The sequence below is a fragment of the Budorcas taxicolor genome, chromosome 18 (genome assembly GCF_023091745.1).
Source record: "Budorcas taxicolor isolate Tak-1 chromosome 18, Takin1.1, whole genome shotgun sequence".
NCBI lineage: Eukaryota > Metazoa > Chordata > Mammalia > Artiodactyla > Bovidae > Budorcas > Budorcas taxicolor.
This window is the reverse complement of record NC_068927.1, coordinates 64,578,253-64,592,026: the sequence shown is the minus strand read 5'-3', so window position 1 is coordinate 64,592,026 and position 13,774 is coordinate 64,578,253. Positions and strand designations below refer to the sequence as shown.

General features: G+C 58.1%; 1 protein-coding gene across 1 annotated transcript; it reads left to right on the top strand.

Moving 5' to 3' along the window:
• The first annotated feature begins 849 nt into the window (after window positions 1–849).
• EPS8L1 (EPS8 like 1) lies at window positions 850–12,862 on the top strand. Its single transcript, XM_052656540.1, has 20 exons — window positions 850–1,035; window positions 1,416–1,474; window positions 3,389–3,429; window positions 3,776–3,834; window positions 4,672–4,830; window positions 5,062–5,211; window positions 5,734–5,816; window positions 6,552–6,813; window positions 7,082–7,208; window positions 7,422–7,510; window positions 7,605–7,679; window positions 7,766–7,914; window positions 8,926–9,067; window positions 9,179–9,207; window positions 11,126–11,255; window positions 11,348–11,461; window positions 11,662–11,890; window positions 12,066–12,246; window positions 12,553–12,685; window positions 12,776–12,862. Exons 1-20 carry the CDS (start codon window positions 850–852, stop codon window positions 12,860–12,862), a joined length of 2,484 nt encoding a protein of 827 aa, XP_052512500.1.
• Window positions 12,863–13,774: the final 912 nt, after the last annotated feature.

Here is a 13,774-nt window from a genome sequence, read left to right as displayed (position 1 = left end):
AAAATCAAGTGTTGGTCTAGGAAGAAGAGACTCTGAAGGAGGGGCGGGGTCAGAGGTGGCCAGCCAGGGCTCTTTGATGTGACCTTATTCAACCAAAGACCTGAAGAAGGTGGGAGAGTAAGCCCTGAGGATACAAGAAAAGCATTCCAGGAAAACAGCATAGCACGTGCAAAGGCCCTGAGGCAGAATGGCACCTGGGTGCTCAAAGCACAAAGGAAGGTGTACTAGAAAGTCTTCTCTTCTATCCAGAGAAACAGGGAGCCACCCAAGTCTTTTGAGAGGGGAGTGACTTGAGCTGACTCAGGCGTCTATGGGATCTGTTCATGGAGACCAGAGCAGGGAGCAAGATGCTAGGAAGACACTTGCTGCATGCATAACTATGAGCAAGTCTCCGAGACTTTGTGAGCCTCAGTTTTCTCATCTGTGAAATGGAGCCACCCCAGCACTGAACCTCACTGGGTTTGGGGAAGAAGTGGGTGTACAACTCAGTCCGTGGGGACCGTGGCACAGAGGGAAAAGATTTCATGCCAGAGGAGTCTGTTAATTTTGTGATACTCTTGGAGTCGTGTTGGGCACTGAATCTTAGCTATCATTGTCATTGGAATTATCGAGGGAAGTTTTCCCACAAAGAGGGAAGGGGGCTGAGGGCACCGGTGGAGACAGAAACCCCAGAAGGACTTGAGCACGGAGCACGGATGGACCTCAGCCCTGGGATTAGAAAGGCGGGCCCCAGGTTCAAAGCCCATTCTGCGCATTGACCATGAACAAGTGGCGATTAGCTTCACAGAGACACCAGAAGTCGGAGAGGGGGTTCTGACGCCACATTGCTGGGGCTGTTCTCCTGTTGTGATGGAGATAGAGTGCCGGCTCCCCGCCGCCGCCCCGGAGTCCCGGCCCCGCCCAGGGCCGCTCCAGGAGGCTGTGCCGAGGGAGTGCTCAGGTATGCGGAGGGGGGAGGGCCTGGGAGGGACAGGAAGGACAGGCCGCAGGGAGAGCAGAGCTCAGCGCCTCGGCCTGTCAGAGGCGGACCGGCAGGTGAGGGGGCCTGGGAGAGATCTCGGTCCTAGGGAGGAGGGGCGGGGGCCTGGACCCCCCGGTCTGAGGGAGGATGGGCGGGGGTCTGGACTCCTGGTCTAAGGGAGGAGGGGCGGGGGTCTGGACTCCTGGTCTAAGGGAGGAGGGGCGGGGGTCTGGACTCCTGGTCTAAGGGAGGAGGGGCGGGGGTCTGGACTCCTGGTCTAAGGGAGGAGGGGCGGGGGTCTGGACTCCTGGTCTAAGGGAGGAGGGCCTGTAGACCCAGATTCCTGGTCTGAGGGGCAAGGGCCTGGGGGCGTGGAATCTGGGTCTGAGGGAGGAGGGGCTGAGGCCGGGATTCCAAGGTCCTGTGGTCACGTCAGCCCTCATCCCTTTGCCAGCTTCCAGGGCTCCGGGTGTCAGGAGCCCCCTTTTTCAGCACCATGAGCACCACCCCTGGGTAAGTACCCCTGTCCGCCAGGCCCCCAGCCCCCTCCACACCCACAGGTGGCATTTACAGCAGCCCAGGGCTGGACTCTCAGAAGCCTCTGAGCTGCCTCCCTCCCGCTGCCAGTCAGACAGACCTGGGTTCAAAGCCCGTTGCCAGCCTTCAGCAGCGGTGTGGCCCCAACAAGACATCACCTCTTCAAGCCTCAGTCCCTCCTCTGCAAAACGGGTGATTTCAAGAGCTTGACAGGATAAGACACGCGCAAGACTTGGCTGTCTAACCAACAGCGGGCGTTCAGCTCATAGGAACCACTATGGCTGCTCTTGTTAACCTGATTTTTTTTTTAACTTATTTGGCCACATTGCGTGGCTTGTGAGATCTTAGTTTCCCGACCAGGGATTGAACCCTTGCTCCAGCAGTAAAAGCACTGAGTGCTAACCACTGGACTGCCAGGGAATTCCCAATTATTATCTTATTAAATATTGACCTAGTGCCTAGTTTGTGCATGCTCAGTCATGTCCAGCTGTTTGTGACCCCATGAACTGTAGCCCGCCAGGCTCCTCTGTCCATGGGATTCTCCAGGCAAGAATACTGTGGTGGGTTGCCATTTCTTCCTCCAGGGGATCTTCCCAATCCAGAAGATCAAACATGAGTTTCCTGTGTCTCCTGCATTGGCAGGCTGGTTCTTTACCAAGTGATAACCTGGGAAGCCCTGGGCTGTTTATAATGAAGGGTCAAGTCTCCTGGAGTGACCAGGGAGAAAGACAGAGAAGCAGGGAAACAGGTGTCTGGGAGATGTAAGGGAATGATTTCTCCAGCCCAGAGGTAATCAAATTGTGGGGAGATTTGACTGACCAGAGCAGGATGAGGAGCAGAGGTTTGACTGAAAGGGTTTCTCATCCTTCAGCTCTCATCCCTGACTCCCATCAAGCTCTGAGCTTCTAGTATATCTAGGGAAATGGGGATTCAAGAATTCTTCTAGCAGAAAGTGACCTTGAAGAGGAGGTTGAGGACAGGTTTTGGCTGGAAAGGGCCCGTGGGGGTAGGAGGGGAAGAAGATAACTTCCCAGCTACTCCCAATATCTGTTGTTCAGTCACTAAGACATGTCCAACTCTTCTATGACCCCATGGACTGCAGCATGCCAGGCCTCCCTGTCCCATCACCAACTCCTGGAGTTTGCTCCAACTCATGTCCACTGAGTCAGTGATGCCCTCCAACCCTCTCATCCTCTGTCGCCCCCTTCTCCTCCTGCCCTCAATCTTTCCCAGCATCTTTTCTAATGACTTGGCTCTTTGCATCAGTGGCCACAGCCTGTGGTTAGGATTTGGTGCTTTCACTGCCAAGCCCTGGGTTCAATCCCTGGTCCGGGAACTGAGATCCTGCAAGCCATGTGATATAGGACAGCTTTAAAAAAAAAAAAAACAGTCCATTTATTGAGCAACTACTGTGTGTTAAGCCGTTCACATCATCACAATAATGATAAGAACATGGTCTTTACTGACACAGTGCGTGTGTGCTGTGCTGTCCGACTGTAGGAGAGTCTGCAAAACACTCCAACTGCATCATCTCATTGAATTCACCCAGCAGCCTTACTGGATGGAGGCTGTGGGAAGCTGACCCCTGAGAAACTGAGGCAGGAGAGATTGTCTCCCCACCTCCCCCACCCCAACCAGGGTCTTATGGTAAAGCAGGAGCTGATAGGGGATTCAAACCCAGGTCTGGGTGACAGTAGGGACCACACACCCGCCCACCACCCAGTACCACTGCCGTGCTTGTCTTATTAAAGTCCAGCGCTGGCTCGGCCTTGCTGCTCAAAATCCTCCCTAGCTCCCCACTGCTCTCGCAGGCTCTCTGCCTGGCAATCAGAACCCCCACGATCTGCTGAGCGTTCCCCCAGCCCCTCTCACCCCTCTTTTCCTTCACAGCCCAGAAGCTTCTCTCAAACAGAGTGCCAAGTCTATCTATGGTGAGTTTAGGGGCCAGGAAACCCTAGGCCAGGAGAAACTAGGTCTGAGGGACGAGGTAACTGAGGACCCAAAACCCTGGGTCTGATGGGGGAGGGGCTGGGGGCTGGCCGCCTGGATCTAGGGGGAGGGGCTGGGGAAATGGGTCTCCTGGGTCTGGGGGAGGGGCTGGGGGCTGGGTCTCCTGGATCAGGGGGAGGGGCTGGGGGCTCGGTCTCCTGGGTCTGGGGGAGGGGCTAGGGGTTGGGTCTCCTGGGTCTGGGGGAGGGGCTAGGGGCTGGGTCTCCCGGGTCTGGGGGAGGGGCTGGGGGCTGGGTCTCCTGCAGCCGTTCCCCTTCACCCCTACAGAACAGAGAAAGCGCTACTCCACCGAGGTTATGTCCGACTTTTCCACCAATGCAGTCAATGTGAGTCTGGGGTCTGTGTTGCCGCGGGTAGCCTTGTGGGAGGAAAGGCAGGCCTGAGGAGATGGGGGTGTTGAAAGCAGCTGACCTCCAAGCAGCATTAACTTGGGGAACTCAGTTTGCTCCTCTGCAAAGTGGACTTCTTCTACCTTGCCTCAGACGTGGGTCTACAGTTCAGTTCAGGTCAGTTCAGTGGCTCAGTCGTGTCCCACTCTGCGACCCCATGATCGCAGCACGCCAGGCCTCCCTGCCCATCACCAACTCCCGGCGTTCACTTAGACTCACGTCCATCGAGTCAGTGATCCCATTCAGCCATCTCATCCTCTGTCATCCCCTTCTCCTCCTGCCCCCAATCCCTCCCAGCATCAGAGTCTTTTCCAATGAGTCAACTCTTCGCATGAGGTGGCCAAAGTACTGGAGTTTCAGTGGAAGAACTCAATTCCACTTTCATCTGCCAACTTCTCCTCGGGACCAGCTCTTGTGCTGGACACTTGGACCATGGGGACAAGTCAGGTGCCATCCTGGATAAGTAGGGAGTCAGACAAGGTCCAGAAGTACCAGCAAAATGTGCTCTAATGGGGGTAGAGGTGCTTAGAAGGAATGGGATATAACCCAGACCATTCCCTGCCTTCAAGCGGTCTTGCGAGAGAGCTAGACCCGAGCGTTAGTCATTCAGACGGGAGGCTCAGCAAGGGCACTGCGGGAGGTGGAGCAGGTGCTCAGAGAAGGCCTCCCAGAGGAGGTGTGGTTAGTCGTGGGGCGGAAGGCCGATCCCAGGGGGATCCTCAGCCCACCCGGCTTCATCCTGGGACCCACTGCTTCCTTCGTGGCCCCTGCCAGCACCTGGTGACCTTCAGCCTGGGTGAGGACGCCATACACACGGTGGAGGACGCCTCGCAGAAGCTGGCCCTCATGGACAGCCAAGGCCGCATCTGGGCTCAGGACATGCTGCTGCGAGTGTCTCCCAGCCACGTCACGCTTCTGGACCCGGTCTCCAAGGTGCCCCGGGGCGCACGGGTGGAAGGAACGGCTGGACCGAGAGCCTAGCCCTAGGGACGTCCGGGGGCATCGCCCCCTCTTTGAGCCTCACTAGCTCATCTGTGACCCCTACCCCCGGGGGGAGAAGGGGTTTGCCCTGCGCAGCGCCTACTTCTGCCGGCACCGCTGTCCTGTCACTCTGGAGTCTCCGTGGCTCCGGGCCTCAGTTTACCCGCTGCCCCACCCCTGCAGGAGGAGCTGGAGTCCTACCCTGTGAGCGCCATCGTGCGGTGCGACACGGTGAGGCCCCCGGGCCAGAAACGCCCTCTGCTGCTGCTCGTGTGCCAGGAGCCGGAGCGCGCGCAGCCCGACGTGCATTTCTTCCAGGGCCGGAGTGTCGGGGTGAGCGAGCCGGACCGGGGGCCAAAGCCCGGGGCGCGGCGGGCACCCGGAGGATTCCGGGGGCGGGGTCCGAAGCCCTCCCGCCAGTGGGGCGGGCCCTCTACTCTTGGGGCGTGGCCTGGGGCAAAGGCGGGGTCGGGGCCCAGGAGGGGGCGTGGCCTGGAAAGAAATTCTGTAATGGAGGTGGGGGTTGAGGACAGGTTGAACTGAAGGAAGGTGCGGGTAGAACGGAGACCGAGGCTAAGAGCGCGGACACAAAGGCGGAGAGAGGGGTCTGGGGAGCAGCCGGAACTAGTGTGGGTGTGGTCGAGGCGCGAGGTACCACCCAGACGGGGCCTCCGTGGGGGCGGGCCGTGGCCGAGGGCAGGGACAGTTTTAGGGCAGGGGCGTGAGCCCAGGGCTTGGGCGCTGACTACCCGTGATCTAGGGCCGAGCCAAGGGATCGACCCGGAGCACGGCGCTGAGCGGGCAGTGGGTGGGGTGGGGTGGGACGGGGTCGTGGCCTGACGGCGCGCTTCGCAGGTGGAGTCCATCCAAGAGGAAATCCAGAGAGCTCTGCACAACTACCGCTCGGGCTGCGGGGAGCGCAGGGCGGCGGCACTCAGGTAAAGCAGGGGAGAAGAGATGACGGGGAGGTCTCTGGAGGGCTGGCTCCCTTCTTTGGGCCTCAGTCTCCCCATCTGAGAAATCGGTTGATACCACTAGCCTAGAGCAGAGCCAGTTTTAGAGTCAAACCCTCTCCAAGTCGCCTATACCTCCCAGACAAGTGCACTACCCTCCCCTCGGATTTGCCTCCCTCTGCCTCTGTTTCCCCCCAGAGAGGCACGCTCCCCATCCCCCCAATCCATGTATCAGATTTCCCCCTCCCGCTGTGAATCTAGGCTTGGCCCCTTTGGCCTACCGGGTTTCGGACTATTGTTCAGCTGCTCAGTCGTGTCCAGCTCTTTGCGACCCCAGGGACTGCAGCACGCCAGGCTTCCCTGTCCTTCACCATCTCCCGGAGCTTGCTCAAACTCACGTCCCTTGAGTCAATGAGGCCATCCAGCCATCTCATCCTCTGTCGTCCCCTTCTCCTGCCTCCAATCTTTCCCAACATCTCTTCTAATGAGTCGGCTCTTATCAGGTGACCAAAGGACTGGAGCTTCAGCTTCAGTATCAGTCTTTCCAAAGAATATTCTGGATTGATTGCCTTTACGATGGACTGGTTTAATCTCCTTACTGTCCAAGAGACTCTCAAGAGTCTTCTCCAGCACCGCAATTCGAAAGATTGAAGCCCCGAAATTCTCTGCTCGCTGGACCCCTCGGTGTTCCCAGCCTGCCTGTCCCTTGTCCCTCTGCAGGGCCACGCGAATGCAGCCGCAACAGCACCCCTCGCCCGTCGCCGAGGCCACGCCCCTGCCGCATTGCCCGATGTTCCGCGCAGCGATCCACACCGTACAGCCAGCCGCGGGCCGCGGGCGACCCCAGGCGGAGCCCATCCCAGAGAAGGAGGAGACGTGGAGGCCGAGCCAGGAGGAGGTCTGCCCCAGCTCTGACTCGGCCTTCCCGGACCTGGGACCCCGCGGCCCGGACCTGGCCAGTCTGCAGGCGGAGCGGGACGTGGTGAGCGAAGCGGGGGGAGGGCCTGGGGCAGGACTGACCATAGGTGTGAATCTTCTGTCAGGGAGAAGGGCTTGGTCCTGGGACCTCGGTCAGACTTCTGGGGATGTGGCCAGTGGTGACAGGATGGGGCAAGGTCAAGCATCCGAGGGTGTGGCCTGGCCTAAGTGTGCCCCAGTGCTCTCGGTTTGTGGGACTTTGGACGTGCGGCGGGGCAGGATGAGGGTCTAGGATTCAGGGGTCCCATGCATCCCCCTGCCCTGGCCCCCAGGACATCCTGAACCACGTGTTCGACGACGTGGAGAGCTTCGTATCCAGGCTGCAGAAGTCGGCCGAGGCGACCCGTGTGCTGGAGCACCGAGAGCGCAGCCGCAGGACCCGGCACCAGGAGGCCGGGGGTGAGGGGGCGCCATCCAGCGGCAGTTCTGAACAGCCCCTCCCTGGCCCTCCGGGACCACTCCCAAATATCCTCCCTCTCCCCGGGTCTCCCGCTGCACCCGCTGCCAGTCTGACTCCCCCTCGCGACCTCACTGGGTCTCTGTCTCTCTCTTTGACCCTGCCTGATGCTGTCTGCCCGTCCCCCGTCACTGCGCCTGCCTTCCTACCCACAGAGAGCCTCCTGGCGCTGCGGGCCAAGCCACCCTCAGGGGCCGAGTACACTGACATACTTCAGAAAATCAAGTACGCCTTCAGCTTGCTGGTGAGCACGCACCCACCTTGGGGCCTCAGGGGGCGAGAGGAATAGCGAGTCGCACCTGTCCACGCACTAACACCAGCACCTCCTCGGCTCTCAGGCCCGGCTGCGCGGCAACATCGCCAACCCCAGCTCCCAGGAGCTGCTGCACTTCCTGTTCGGACCTCTGCAGATGGTGAGACACCCCCGGCCTCAGCCCTGCAGCACAGGAGTCCACCTCAGGCCAGTCTGACGGCCTGCCCACTCCTGCGCCCCTGCCAGATTGTAGACACCTTGGGTGGCCCGCAGTTGGCCAGCGGCGTGAGGCGGCCGCATCTGACTTCCGAGGCTGTGAAGCTGCTGCGGGACAATGTCACTCAACGTGAAAATACGCTCTGGACCTCGCTGGGGGACTCTTGGACCCACCCCGGGTAAGGGGCAGGGCTGGGGCGCAGGAGGCGTGGTATGTAAGGGGCGGGGCTAGGCGGGGCGTGGTGATTGGAGGGAAAGGGCTAGGAGGCAGGAGGTGTGGCGATTTAGGGGCGGGGCTGGGAGGTAGACAGTGTGGTGATTGGAGGGACAGGCTAGGCGGGGTGCTTTAGGGGCGGCTCTGGGGAAAAAGAGGCGTGGCTGTTGGAAAGATGGGTTTGGCAGAGAAGGGTAGTTGTGGGGCTTAGCTAGGGGGTGTCTTCAAAGAAACTGAAGTATTGGTGGGACTAGGACAAATGCCACGATCCGATTGGAGGAAACTCTTGAGTGTCGTGTGAAACAGCCTGCTGAGCCTCAGACAGCAGCTGTCCCCTTTGGCGGTGTGGCAGTGCCCAGTGGTTTCTCTCCTAGGCAGGCCTATCAACTCCAGGTCTGGGGTCATAATTTGCACCCAGGACCTGTATTCTCAATCCCCCACCTTTCCCCAAGGAGCGTATTGTTTTCTCTGTTTAAAAAAGTTGCAAAAATAAATCTTAAAGTTAGGTAGTTAGGTTTTCTGTAGCATGATTAAAAAAAAAAAAAAAAAGACTGAACCAGAGCTCGAACGGGAATAAAAGGCAGGACTTCCAGGAATGGGGCAGGGCTATAGCGAGGAGGTAGGCTTGGGAAACGTTTGGTCTGTGGATTTGGAAAGGGGGCACAGCTGGCATCTTCATGGGAGCAGGTGCAAAGTTAGATGCTGGACTTAGGGGAAAGGGGTGGAAGATCCAGTTTGGAATCAGAGGTGAAATTCAAGAGAGTGTAATCAGGATATTTACAAATATAGTTGACATCATGGATGCAGCTTAGAGTAAGGGGCAGGTCTTGGTTAAAAAAAATGGGTGGGGTGGGTAAGGTTACATTTGTTGGGTTAGAACAAGGCTAAAGGGAAGGGGAAAAACTTTATGAAGTGACTGACAGTCTGAAGTCAAACCTTCAGGATCCCTGAGCCCTCGGCCCTCCCTTGGTTGCAGGGTGGACCTACCCCCAGAGGAGGGGCCCCCATACAGACCTGAGTTCTACAGCGGCTGGGAGCCCCCAGCCATGGACCCACAGGGCCGTGCCTGGGAGGACCCAGTAGAGAGACAGCTACAGCATGAGCGACGGCGCCAGCAGGTGAGGCTAAAGCTTAAGCTCCCCCAGGTGACACGGGGGTAGGGGTCAAGACCGGCAACTCCGGGGATGCAAGCAGGGTCCCACCTGACTTACTGCTCTCGTGTCCTGCAGCAAAGCGCTCCCCAGGTCGCTGTCAATGGGTGAGTGTCAGTGGGTGAGTCGGGTCAGTGGGGTCCAGGTAGGGTGCGTCCTGCGGGCTCCCAGTGCTGACTCCACTCCCCCTTTTTTCTTTTTGTCTTCCTGGTTCTTCAAAGGTGGGTGAGGTGGTGATGAGGCAGGGAGCGGGGCAGGGAGAGGGGGGAGAATCAGGGAGGGAGGGAGAGGGCCCCAGTTTTCTGGGTCCAAGGGAGGAGGGTGCTGGGAGTGGGTAAATCTGAGAGAGACCCCTGAATCCCCAAAGATCTGGAAGAAGGTGGCTTGGTTTCCGAGGGCCTGGAAAGGACATGAGGACAGAGTTCTAGGTGTTGGAGAGAACGGGCTGGGAAGTTGAACATTTGGGTTTTGAAGAAGAGCTCAATCTGGTGCTTGGAACCTTGGAGAGCCAGGGAAGCAGACTTTCGACTTCAGGGGCCAAGGGGCAAGTTTCTGGGCAAGTTGGAAAGTGGTACTATTTCCGAGCTCCTGAGAGAGAGAAAGACTGGGAGGCTGGACCCTCGCTTTCCCAAGGCTCTCAAGCAATGGTCTTGGTTCCTGCTGGCTGTCAGACCTTTTAAACGTTAAATAGTTTAGGAAATTAAAGCTTGAGATCTGGGCTCCTAGGTCTCCAGAGGAGGAAAAGGACTGGGGGTGCAGGTCCATAGTTCCAACGAGCAGTGGGGGTGCAGGCTCTTGGGGTCCCCAGGGAAGAAGGGCTGAGAGGAGCCAGGATTCCCTGAGCAAGTCGGGGGCAGGTGTGAGGGAAGCCATGTGAGATGTGAAGAGGGGAGCAGCAGGTGTGGAGGAGCAGAGGCGGGTCTGGGTAGGGCTGGGGCAAGAGTCTCAGCAGAGACGGCGTGCTGGGAGCTGCCAGCCTCACACGGGGGGCGCCTCGGCCCTGAAGATCCCCTTCTCCCTTGCACAGGTAGGCTTCATGGGGCTGAGGTGCCTTTAACTGGGGCGTCAGAGCTAAAGGTCTGCTCACCTTCCCGCCAGCTGCCTGGTCCAGCGGATCCCCTTCTCCCTATGCTTCTGAATCTTGACACTCCCAGCTTTTAACTCACCTTTTTTTTTGTTTTTTTGTTTTTTTTTTTGCACTTTAAGTTGTTTGTGGGGGGACCTGGAAATAACTATAATCCCTCCCTGAAAGAGTGAGAAGTCTGTGATGTTGTACAGGCTAGCAGTTAAAGAGCTTAGGGTCATGGGAGCATTCAGGTTCACACCCAGGTGAGTGCAAGTACTGCGTTCACCCAAAAGTATGGAAAAACCTGAACACAGTGTTTGGTCAACCGAATAGAATGGAATTCCTCAGGACATGAGCTCGGGCCAGCCTGCCCGAGTCCCCAGAGTAATTATACCTCTTTCTTTCTCTATGACCTTTACATCACGGTTTCTCTCCTGTAAAATGGAGATAATAATTGGGTCTCTGGGAGGAGGTTCAAACTCATCGTTCATCCAAGGGCTGTCTCAGTATCAAGTCAGCTAGTGTATGTAACAGATTTTGAATAGTTTCTGGCATACAGTAAGTGCTATGTACATGTTGACTCTTGTTATTATGCTTAGGAGTTATCATTTATGCATGAGCCCAGTACATAGGAGATGCTCAATAAATAGCAGCTGTTCTAGCTGTATGATCTGGGGAAAGTGATTTTATTTCTCTGAGCCCGAATGTTCTCGTCTAGAAAATGGAGCTGATGCTAGTACTAGTATCGTGTGCTTACTGCATGGTGCCCAGCATGAAAGGAGCGCAGTGTATTCAAACTGGCATTCCAATGTCAAACCTCTGTTAACAGTATTAACCTGCCCCTTCCCCTCAGCCTTGACCCCCTGCTTGGCTTTAACTCCAGCTCACACCAACCCCTAAGGCCCAGCAGAGTGACGCTGGCTGCCTCCTTACCCCTCAACTCTTCCCCTTCTCCTCAGTCACCCAGACGAGGAACCAGAAGCTGAGCCCCAGGGGCCGGAGCCGGCAGGAAAGTGGGTCCTATGTAATTATGACTTCCAGGCGCGCAACAGCAGCGAGCTGTCCGTCAAGGAGTGGGACATACTGGAGGTAGGAGGAGTAGCGGTGGAGGCGAGAGGGTGGAGTCCACCCAACCCTCGCTACAGACACAGCCTCTGAACCCTCCACTGTACCTCTTCCAGGTCCTAGATGACCAGCGCAAGTGGTGGAAGGTTCAGGACCAGAGGGGGCAGGAGGGATACGTACCCTATAATATCCTGACACCCCACCCGGGGCCGCGGGGGGGCCGCAGTCTGGTGAGCCGGGACAGACTCCTGGGTCCTGAGGGAAGAGGGACTAGGGGATCAGATCCTGAGAACAAGGGGCGTGGGGGTTAAGGTGTCAAAATCTCTGGAAGAGGAAGTGAATGGGGATTCAGACATTTACCTCCAGGAGAAGGGACTGTGATTCAGTCCTCTCTCTGATACAGGTGCTTCCCTCTTGTTCCCCTCTCTAGGAGAAGAGCACGGCCGTTCCCCCTCCACCACCAGCACCGGCCCCGGGCCCGGCACCTCCCGCTCCTCCCACATCAGCCTCGGCTCCAGCCCCTCCGCCCCCACCCCCTCCGCCACCAGCGCCAGCCCTGGCTCCAGAACTAGCGCAGACCCAGGCTCCAGCTCCAGCTTCAGCTCGGTCTCCCAGGGACAGCTGCGAGAACCTCAACAACTTGGACTCGGGCAAGGAGGGTGAGTGGTGGGGGCACCCCTTCGAGGGAACGGTCCTTGTCCTCGCTTTCCAGACAGAGGGAAGGAGATTCAGAAAAGGAGGTTCCCGACGACCCATCACGGGAACGCTGGAGGTCCCTGACCCTCTAGGCCCTTCGCCCTGAGTCGTCCCTCCCTCCTGGTTTCCCGCCTGTAGAGAAGTTCTCCCCGATGGTCATGCTCAGTATCAACAAGGAGCTGCAGGCACGCCTGGCCCAGGGCCTCACGGGCCCCAGCCGCGCAGCCCCTGGGCCTCGCGCCCCGGAGTCGCAGCTCAACCCGCGCTCCAGCGCCTCGGAGGTCTGCGCCTGGCTACAGGCCAAGGGCTTCAGTTCAGGGTGAGTGTGGCGAAGCGCTCCTAATGGCCCAGTGGGAGTGGCAGACCACGGGGGGCTGGGATTGGTCCAGGACGGGGGCCGCAACTATGGATGTCAGGCTGTGATTGGCCTGTTTTCCTAGGCTCCGATTGGAGTCACCACGGAAACCTCCCCCACGACGCGCTATGGTTGGTAGAGAGGGATTCAGGAACCTTCGGTAGCTGATTGGACAAAGGCCTAGGGGCGGGCGTGACGTGGTTGGTGGGGCTGACATTCGAGCTGCGATTGGCTGGCAGGCCTGACCATGTCTTCAATGCCCCTGCTCAGGACCATCGCGGCGCTGGGAGAACTGAGCGGCGCCCAGCTATTCTCGCTGCCGAAGGAGAAGTTTCGGGCGCTTAGCCCCGAGGAGGGGGCGCGCGTGTATAGCCAGATCACGGTGCAGCGCTCGCTGCTGGAGGTGAGCCGGAACCCTCGTCCCCAGGTCCGGGCCGGGGAGGGCGCTGAGGACCCTGATGGCTACGGTCCTGATTTCCACCCCGTCCTCCAGGACAAAGAGAATGTGTCAGAACTGGAGGCAGTGATGAAGAAGCAAAAGAAGAGGATGGAAAACGAGGTGGAAACAGAAGTCTTTTGATCCTTTCCCTCCCCTCCGCTCAAAGTTTTGAGGCAGCCCCGCGGGAGATCAGACTCTGCAGACTGCGCTCGCCAATGGAATTAGATCCCTCTAGGGATCGCTGAGCTATTCCAGCCGTGATCTTACCCGGTCCGGGTAGATAGAGGCCCGTCCTTGCTGGAGTCTCCTGAGCGAGTGCTCTCGGATTGGCCGAGAGCTGGCTTTAGAGACAATTCAGGGGATGTGCTTGTGTTCAGGAGTCCTGTGCATTATGATGTGTGGCCCAGTCTATAAACAGCCTCCTCTTAGCAGGCGGTGTCAACGGCTGCCCTCTCTCCACCCAGGTATCAGGGGCCACCAACTCGCCCCTCAACACCAGCTACAGCCTCACAGTAAAGGAATCCAGTTGTCGTCCCGACTCTCCTTGGTTTCTTCCTCTGAATCCTCCTCTCCCTCCCTGGGGGCCCTACTCAGACTTCTGACCTCCCAGCCTCCGGGTTGTCCTTGAGTTCACTCCAGAGGGACCGAACATCCAGTGTCCCAGTGCGCCCCACGCTCAAAATCCTTTTCTGGCTCCCGGTCACCGTCTTAGTCCTGAGTGGTTTGGTCCCTGCCTCTCCAACCTCACCTCTCACTCCCTCATCCCCTATGCATCCTGATCTGCCCGTCTCCACACACCCACGTGCACACCAGCCTCCCTAACCCCTGCTGCCCCTGCTTCCCCCCTCAGCACCACCAAGTGCAACACACTTGTTACTAGATGCCTCCTGACTCTCCTCTAAAATGGATTGGATCTTTACCTGTCTCATTCACTGCATCATCGATAGGCAGGTCAGGGCCTGGCAAGTAGAACAGGACCCCAAATGATCAAGTGAATGAATGAATGAATGCCTAACCTTAGAGGATGGCTCCTATTGGGCTCCAGCCGACTAT